General features: G+C 34.0%; 1 protein-coding gene across 1 annotated transcript; it reads right to left on the reverse strand.

Moving 5' to 3' along the window:
* Positions 1 to 8,580: 8,580 nt before the first annotated feature.
* LOC132940935 (ADP-ribose glycohydrolase OARD1-like) lies at positions 8,581 to 9,084 on the reverse strand. Its single transcript, XM_061008745.1, has 2 exons — positions 8,789 to 9,084; positions 8,581 to 8,671 (listed from the first exon to the last, which is right to left on the reverse strand). Exons 1-2 carry the CDS (start codon positions 9,082 to 9,084, stop codon positions 8,581 to 8,583), a joined length of 387 nt encoding a protein of 128 aa, XP_060864728.1.
* Between the last annotated feature and the right edge of the window lie 563 nt (positions 9,085 to 9,647).

The raw sequence follows: 9,647 nt of genomic DNA on the forward strand, positions 1-9,647 counted from the left end.
AATGGGGAACTCCTCTTATACCACAGTATTCAAGTTTTTATAACAATTGATTATGATCTACAGAATCAAAAGCTTTTTTCAAGTCTAAAAATATACCAACAACATGCTTTTTTAAATCAAGATTGTCATATATAAATTAAGTAGCACAAAATAGTGCATCTTTAGTAGATAGATTATTCCTGAAACCAAATTGATTATCATTAAAAAATTTATGTCCATTTAGGAAGTTAACAAGTCTGGTTTTAATACATTTTTCTAGAAGCTTAGCGATAGTCAAAGTAAGAGTGATTGGTCTATAATTATTACAACTTCTTATATCTTCTGTTTTATAAAGCGAAATAACTATTGATTTTTTAAAGGTAGAAGGAAAATAACCTGTGGAAAAGCATTTATTGAAGATTATAGATAAGGGTAATGATATATTAATTGATGTTTTTTCAAAATAGTATTAGATAACAAACCTTCATAATAAGATGAAAAATCTTTACATTTCATAATCATACTACTTATTTCTATAGGGTCAATAGGGCTTAGAAAAATTGATTTTTCAATATGGCAGTTATGATTAAGTTCCTCAAATGTTTTGTATATAAAACCATCCTCTCTAATATTTGAAGCTATATTGCTTCCAACATTAACAAAAAATGAATTAAAAATATTAGCGATGTCTTTAGAGTTATTGATAATCCTATCCGATTCATGATTGATTTCTCTAATGATTATTTGTTTATGAACTTTAGTATTCGAAGCTATTTTTATAAGATCCACACTTTTTTAATATTATTGCCAGATAATTCAATTTGTGTTGTATAGTATGCATTTCTAGCAGTTTTTATTTAGTTATTGAGTATATATTTCTATAAATAAAATAACATTTTCTATAATGAGTATTAAAAGGTTGACGCCTCAATTTATTATACATTTTTTCTTTTACTCTAATAGATGTAATAAGACCTAGAGAAATCCATGGTTTTACCTTGCACTTTTTATTATTATTACTTCTTTTAGTTTGTTTATAAAAACTTGTAGATGCTAAGGTTAAATCATTGATTTTATTAATAAAAATATCAATAGAATTATCAACATTTTTTTCATCTAGTAGGATATTCCAATCTTCAATTCTAATTAACATATTCAGATGTTTAAAATCAATAGTTTTAAATTCAATATTTAAATTATTGCTAGCCATGGTTTTCTGAATATTTAAATCATCAATATTAATATTTAATATTAAACTAAAATGGTCAGTAATGCTACTACGTAACACATAAGATGATACTTCTTTAATATTAACATTTTTTAAAAATAAGTGATCAATACATGTATTAGAGTGACTACTGATTCTGGTAGGATTATTACAAGCAGACTGAAAATTATTGCTGTATAAGATATTCAAATAATCAACAGTTTCAATATTATTTGATAATATATCAATATTAATATCACCACACAAGATTTGATTAACATTTTGAATATATTGTGATAAATAATCATTCAGAGAAAACAAAAAATCTTCCAAAATATTACTAGGTGATCTATAAAGACCGGTCAGATAAAATAAGGAATTGCCTTTATTGATAGTTATTTCAATAGAATTACAGTTAGATATAATGTGTTTTCGGACATTTTTAATTTTACATATTATGTTACTTACAAATATTGATAATCCATCTGATTTATTTAGTTTGCAGAGTGAATGTATAGATTCATAACCGTTAATCATAAAATTAATATCTTCATTCAGCCAAGTCTCGCTCAACACAATAACATCAAAACTATGTTTAATAGAATTTAACAATAATAACAGTTCATCAATATTAGCTTTCAGACTTCTAATATTCATACTAAAAATGGAAAGACTATTTACATAGAAATACTTATTTTCTAAACTATCAATATTTACGGTTTGAACATTATTTATATCTTTTAATTCATGTAATAGGTTATTTAAATTGTTTATCATTATGAAATAAAGTTACATTTAAAATAATTACAATCACATCCATAACTCACTTATTTTCTTATCAGTATCTAAATCCATTAATTGATGAGAAGTAGTAATTTTAACTCCAACTTGACCATCACTTTTTCTCATAAAAACACCAGTCGAATTTGCCCAAGTATATTTGAAATCATATTGAGTTCCAACCAGCTTAGCCAATCAGCGAAGTTTCTTATTGTTATAGGAAAGTTGATAATTTATGAAGACTCTTTGTGATTGGGCCGGGTACGTACAAAAATAGTCCGTGGTGCCCGGTCACCAGATGCTTCGCACGCACTCTGTAGACACCGACCGACCTGTGCTATGATGTGTATTTATGTATAGCACTCAACAGAAAGTGGACAGGGTCGCCGAGTAAATTCTGTGAGTGCTAGAGTGTGGTAGGTGTGTAAATGTGTGTATATATGTGTGTGTGTGTGTGTGTGTGTGTGTGTGTGTGTGTGTGTGTGTGTGTGTGTGTGTGCTACAATTAAAATAATAATAAGAAATAACACGGTTTTGAGAAATAAGTCCTGTTGTATTATTGGTAGCAAAATTATAATATGGACAGCAACACAATCATATGTATATAGAATATAAACAACATGGCACTCTTGTACCGAAATATAAAAAACAATGAATAATAATAATATATATGTAAGAGAATTTAGTTGATAAGTCACAAGCAAGTAACGGTTTTTTTATCAATTTTTGAACGTTTCTTCATCAAATTAATAATTTTGTCTTTTTTTATTTTTATTTGCAAAACATATCACTACATTGCTAACCGATTTTTTGTGGTTTTAGTGCGATAGGAACTTACAACTTCATTTGGTTCAACTGTTATGGTTAAAACTTTGGATATACAATTAACAATTTCAATTAAAGATTCGTTTTCAGTTTTCGGAATGCCAGTAATTTCAATGTTGTTAGCTAAATTTTGTTGTTCTAGAGTGTTCGCATTCTTACTGAGTGATAATATTTCACGTTCCAATAATGCACACTTTTTTTCAAGTTCGATATTTTTTTTTTCATGGGTTTTAACTTAGACAAGATAGTCTCAAATTTCACATTAAATTCATCAACCTTAAAAGATATAAATGAAATTGATTTTTAGATTGAGTCAATTTTGTTAATTGAATCCGACAAAGTATCTAATTTGAAGGAAATGTTATTTAAATTTATTTTAATATTTTTTATGTCGTCTTTATTTACATCACTCTTGTCATGGTTCCTGTGATCTGGAATTATCTTCAGTATACAATTATCACATTTCCAATCTTTATTTAGAATAGGTTTTTTTAAGCCATCTTGAGATATAGTTATGCACGTAGAATGAAAGTTCATCTTACAAATACTGTAGTTTAAAAATTTGGCCGGGGAAACCCCTTGATTACAGATTGCACAGGGCATTATTACTTTATCAGGAAAGATTAGTAGTATTTAGTACTATAAAATATAACTATGAAGGCTAAATACGTTGTTATTAAAGTAGTATAACCAATATAATGAATATAGAGATAAACATTAGATAACGGAGCACTATTACATTACAACGAAAAACACATGCTTACACGACGGCGGTTAAGATTGAACTGATAAATCTAGGGTTGAATAATATTTTGACTTCCCTAATTGATCTCGGTTATGTTTGGTAAGGGAAAAGCATCCCCTACTGAAACTTGGTTCAATTTTCGAAAGTCCACGCACACGTGGTATTGTGCGGTGCCGTCTGCAGTGGGTTTCTTTGGAACCACCAATAAAGGTGCGTTCCAAGGACTACGACTTGGTGCGATTATATCATCTTCTTGAATTTTCTGTATCTGTTTATCGATCTCTTGCTTATGTTTATAAGGAAGGCGATAAGGCCTTTCATTAATTGGTTGCGTCGCAGGGTTTACGTTAATTTCGTGATAAACAGCGTTGGTACAAGATAATTTGTCCCCTTTGACGCGGTACGCAGCGGCCACCAGTACAAAGTATAGGTACCGCAGCGACCAGTCTACACTTTTCGTCAACCGCCACTATGGGCTACAGCGCGACAACGCCAACTCCCCCACCACGCCACAAAGGCACAAGGTGGGACGGGAAGGCGAGTCGCGTAGAACGAGTACCGGCCGTCGTAAACTCACCAGTTGAAAAAACACCCGTTTTTTGACAGCTTTCCACGCGCCGCGCCGTGCGCACGTACCACGACCACCGATATAATATAGCATATCTATCTTATATAGACCGTTCCGTCCATTGTTTCTTTTTTTTTGATATATTTTTTTTGTTACATACATATACCTATACGTGTATCCCGCACGGGGAAAAAACAATAAACGTAAACCTAAAGCACCTAAATTGTGTTTGTCAATAATTATTTGTCATAATCAACCAACACCAACGACCGGCTCACCGCGGATCACCCACCACCACCGTCGTAGCCGCGTCACCTTCTAGGTGAAAAATATCAGAAAATTGTTTACATATTGTCATTAAGGAATCATACTTTTCCTTATTTAAATGTTCCGTGTGAATTTCTTCGTTCAATTTACTGAGTCTATTTCCATTTGCTGAAGTTTCTTCAATAGACCGAATAGCGTTAATTTTACTTTCCATAAACTCTTCAGACTTGATTGAAATCAAATCCTGATCTGGCACTGTCACAACATGTTCAGTCGGGTTAATCATGGAAATAAAGACTTTTCAGTCGTTTACTTTATTTATAGTATTGCCACACATTATTGTCTTAGCAATTGTCTGCGCTGGCACTAAAACCATTTCTCCATCTTTTCGATCGGTTATAGGAATACTCACTAGAGTTTCCGTCCGTGGTCGTAATACGATGTTTCCATTTGTCCGATTATCTGTTATGTCTTGTAGCTCTAATGATCCATCGTCTCTTCCGGTTTTTGGAGATTCTGCCTGTTCTGAATTATTTAAACTTCCTGTAGTTCTAATACTTGCTGAAATGTCTGTTAGCATTAACTCTTTACGTTGGTAGTCTATTACTGTTTTCATCACGATGATAAAAGGTTTTCCCAGGATACCCTCATGAGGAACTGGGAATGAAGAATGGACCACCTGGAATAATGCCTTTCGTTTTTCTTGTTTAATCATTAGTGTTAACTCCACTGTCCCTAGTGATTGTAGTACATGTCCTGTTATTCCCGTTAAAATGTGTTCTGTTGGTTCATGAACCATAACATTATCTTTTAAGGAGGATAATTTGATGAAGTTTAAATCGGATCCGGAGTCCACTAATAACTGTATGTTCTGGTTCATTGTCTCTGAACATTGACAGGACAAATAATCATATTTAAGGTTTTGGTAGATAGATTGAAGCACGTTCAGGACGATTGGGAAAACGTAATCGCGGCTGTTGTTATGGACGTCTCCAAAACCGAGTTTGTTCGTTAATAAAGAAATACGTGGTGTATGAGTTATCACTAATACTTTATTAATATAATCAATTTTAAAAGAAATTTAGTTGTACAGAATACTTATTAGACTTAAAATATTAACAGAGGTTCTGCTCGATGGTCTGACAGTACTACACTAACTCTTATACAGACAGCGAGACACGGTAGGGGCTCGCTCGGGCTCAAAACTGTCCACACAGCGAATTCCCTTAGCCCGTGTGGCTCTGCCTGTTCACATATTAATATGCTTACACACTATTATATATTATACTATTACTATATCTCATACTGCGTATAGCATACAGACAGGGGTTCACGACACCCCCCGGACTACATGAAACATGGGGATCTAATGATCACCATGTTTCACTTCATCTGTGAGTTCCGATGCTCTGAAGCTTTTAGAATTTGTAGAGGAGTGTATGGGTTGCACACACTCTGCTACTTCCGGTCTGTAGAGTCGGGGTAGATTACACTTATATTTAATCAGCATGTACAGACTTACTGCTATTATTAAAATGACAATAATATAAACTATAATAAAATGATGGTCTGGATTTACAAATATTTTGGTATCGTTGTACATTTTAGATAATTCTTTCAGTTTTTCGGCATCTTCAGCTAACTGATAAAAATTTTAAGAATATTTATTTGTATCTATTTGCTCGGGGACATGACTGTTAATTAATTCTGGTATTTTTAACATTGCGTGCAGATTTGGATTTTCTGGAACGAAATCTTTATGAATTTCTGATGATAGGGTTCTCGATGGTGTTAAGATCAGATTTTCTGTATATATAACGCAATTATAGGAAATTTGAATTTTTCCTGTACCCGTTAGTAGAATTCTGCTAGTTTTGTGAGCATGTTACTGTCACTGCCTGCGAAATGCAATAATATAACCACGCGTTTTGCAGATAAAGCTTATGCCAGATTGTAGTATTTAGGCTAAGATATTTGGAATTACACGCTCCTATCGTTTGATACGGGAAATTGTACAAAGATACCTCACAATTTTCCTGGTGTATAAATTTACTGATTGCCTCAGGATTTACACATAACTTAAAAGAGAACAATGTTTCACATTTTTCGTACTGATTTTCAGTTAGACTAAAATGATATTCATTAGTCTCGCTTATTGCCAAGTACTGAGCTTGTGGTTCAATGATCACTATATTACCTTTTATTTGTAGATATCGGAAGTGGAATATTATGAAACAGGTTAAACTGAAGGTTTGACAATAAGGGTATACGGGTCACAAATAAGAGATTCTGTTGGATGTACACTACGCTTAACTTGGATGTTCTGAATAATTCAGGAATTAATAAATGAGATTCAGTCATAGGTAGCTCTAGTGTAGACGGTAATGTCAATTGTATTTGTTTAAGTTCGTGAATCAATTGAGATGGGGGGTAGACATTTGTATGCATCAATCCATTTAATGCTGAGTTGACAATGGATTGCAGGTTTTGAGTTTCCCAAGCGAATTGGTTTAGAAAAACTGTCAACATTGCAGTGTGCTCCAGGAAGGTTTTTTGTATTTCCAATACATTGATTGTTGCCACAGAACGCCTGGATTGTTCTTCTATTTTGTTTATATTTTGCTGCAATTTTTGATCATCTGCTAGTAGTTCATGCATGGTAGAATTAACTTTATTCATGACTGAAGAGACTATGCGTATTTGTTCCTGTGATAGATGAACATGTTTATCCTCCGAATGTGCTAGATCTTCAATGTTTTTGTAAACGAATTCTGTATCTTGATCAGAGCAAACTCCAAAAAGAATGTTTGCTAGCCTTCCTACTGCATTTATCAACCCACGGGGTTGTCGATTTGGATGTTCAAAAGTTCTGTGGTTTGACCCAAGGATTCGTATGACAGAATTGAAATTTGATTCAATTTCTTGCATGAACAGAAACGTGGATTGTATGAAATCCGTACACGCACTAGTTAAGATCGAGTCCTCTCTTTTTTTCAGTTGAATACAAACGTCTCCCGTTTGATCATGGAATTTCTAGTATTTGGTACTTCATGTAATAAGTTGTCAGATTTACGTAAGTGATGAAATCTCAATTTGTGTAAGATATGCGAAGAGGTCCCATTGCTTCAAAGTTTAAGCCTGATGAGTTCTGGAATGAAGTAACTTGAAAACGTCCGCTCTGAGAGTTTGAAAGTCCACAACATAACAGTGAGATTCTGAAACACAATTTAGATTTCATTAATGAAATTTCTTTAATAGATTTTTGTGCAATTTTACATGTTTATTTTTTTTTAATATGGTCACATTTGGAGAGTCTGTATTAGTTTCCACCACTGTGAATGGTCCTAACCACTTGGGTGCTAATTTTCCTTTACTTGCTTTTTCTTGCACTATGACTTTATCACCTATATTGATTTGCAATGGTACTACTGTACGATCATATCGATACTGCGATTTGTGTTTTGATTTCATTTGTTGCTCTGTTACCATCTGATGCGTTTCTTGCATAAGACGTTTCATTTCATATTGGTAGTCTTGATAGTTATACTGAGGTTCTGGCTTACGACTTAGAGAATTTGGTATTGATAACGGATATCCATACACGACTTCATGTGGTTGAACCCTGTGGTGGTGTGTACTGAAGAATTATGACAGTACATGGCATAAGGAACATATACATCCCAGTTTTGCGGATTTTTTCCAGAGTAGTTCCGCAAATATTCACCAAGGGTTCTATGACTTCTCTCTAAACTACCATTACTCTGAGGATGATACGTAGTAGTTGATGTTTGAGAGATCTTCAAGAGTTTGCATACTTCTTTAAAAGCCTTACTAAGGAAGTCGGTTCCACAGTCCGTCACTAGAGATTCTGGTTGTCCATTTAGACATACAAATTGAGTAACAAAATGGTGTGTGACGGTGTTTGCTTCATGATCCTTCACGGCACACGCCCAAGTGAACTTTGAAAAATCATCGATCAGAGTTAATATATACGAATTCCCGTGGTAACACTTGTTGAGGGCCCTACGATGTCCATGAATACTTTTTCGAATGGTTTCGAAGCAGTAGTTGTTATTACCATAGGTTCCTTGATGGTCTGGTTTGGAGTTTTGTTGATCTGACATACAGGACATTTCTTTATGTATTTCCGGATTTGTACTCTCATGCCCTGCCATTGGTATTGTTGTGCAATTTTGTTGTATGTGCGCGTTACACCTTGATGTCCACCAATAGGATTTTCATGAAATTCCTGGATGATCTGCAGTTTGCTATCTGCCGTTTACTCATTGCGGGTGTATATCTGAATATACACAGGAGAGTCACGGAAGATATACCTTAATATATTTCGTACGACTTCCCACTTCGTCCATCTAGGTCGCAACCTAGACGTGGACAAGCGAGCTGTGTAACTTAATACTTGACACAGATTGACTTGAGGTTCTGCAGACTTTGAAAGAAAATTTCATAACTTGTTTTTTGCCAGAAAAATTCTTTTGTGATTATATAAAACACCTGATGATTTTTCACATTGATTGTTGCAATCTCTGTTATTTGGCATTTTTGTCGACGGAGTTCATTAACTTTTCCAAATCGGTTTCGGAATTCGAATGCAATTCCTTTTCTCGATTTAAAATCTGCCAATACACGATGAGCTAATGAGATTCCAACATCTACGGAAAACAGATCTCGTGTTCGCTCGGCAATGTTCTTCATAGGACCCAGCTAATTTCATCTGCTTTCAGAAATGCTTGATAACCAACATCACCTTCGCCCTTAGATTCTAAGTCTAGATGTTCGTTATCTACTAATTGTAAAGAGGTTTCTTGAGTTTCTGGAGGTTCTGACTGGTTATGATGTCCCAACGAGGTTTGAGTTCTCGTAGTTACCATTTTAATACGACTCAGTGCGTCAGCATCGGTATTATTCACTCCTGGTTTGTAATGAATAGTATACTGGTACTCTTCAAGCTTCAAACGCCATCGAGTTAAACGTGATCTCAGGTCTGTAATATTGAATAACCAAACCAATGCACGATGGTCCGTTATTACGTTAAAATGTTGTCCAATAAGGTACGGCCTAAATACTTTTATTCCCCATACAATACTAGTTAGTTCTTTTTCCGTAGTATTGTAGTTGATTTCAGCCTTGTTTAGTGTCCTTGATGCGAAGGCTATTGGTAAATCCTTTCCAATAGGTTCTTGAGACAGAATACAGCCTATGGCGTAGTTGCTTGCATCACACGTTTGATTAAATGGCTTCTGGAGATCTGGGTATTG

This window comes from Metopolophium dirhodum, chromosome 1 (genome assembly GCF_019925205.1).
Source record: "Metopolophium dirhodum isolate CAU chromosome 1, ASM1992520v1, whole genome shotgun sequence".
Classification (NCBI taxonomy): Eukaryota; Metazoa; Arthropoda; class Insecta; order Hemiptera; family Aphididae; genus Metopolophium; species Metopolophium dirhodum.

Excerpts from the sequence above, each read along its gene's own strand:
- LOC132940935 (XM_061008745.1), bottom strand. The coding sequence starts at position 9,084 with ATGAAGAACATTGCCGAGCGAACACGAGATCTGTTTTCCGTAGATGTT. Across the intron at positions 8,672-8,788 it reads CTCAAGTCAATCTGTGTCAA|ATATACACCCGCAATGAGTA; the intron begins GTATTAAGTTAC and ends GTGTATATTCAG.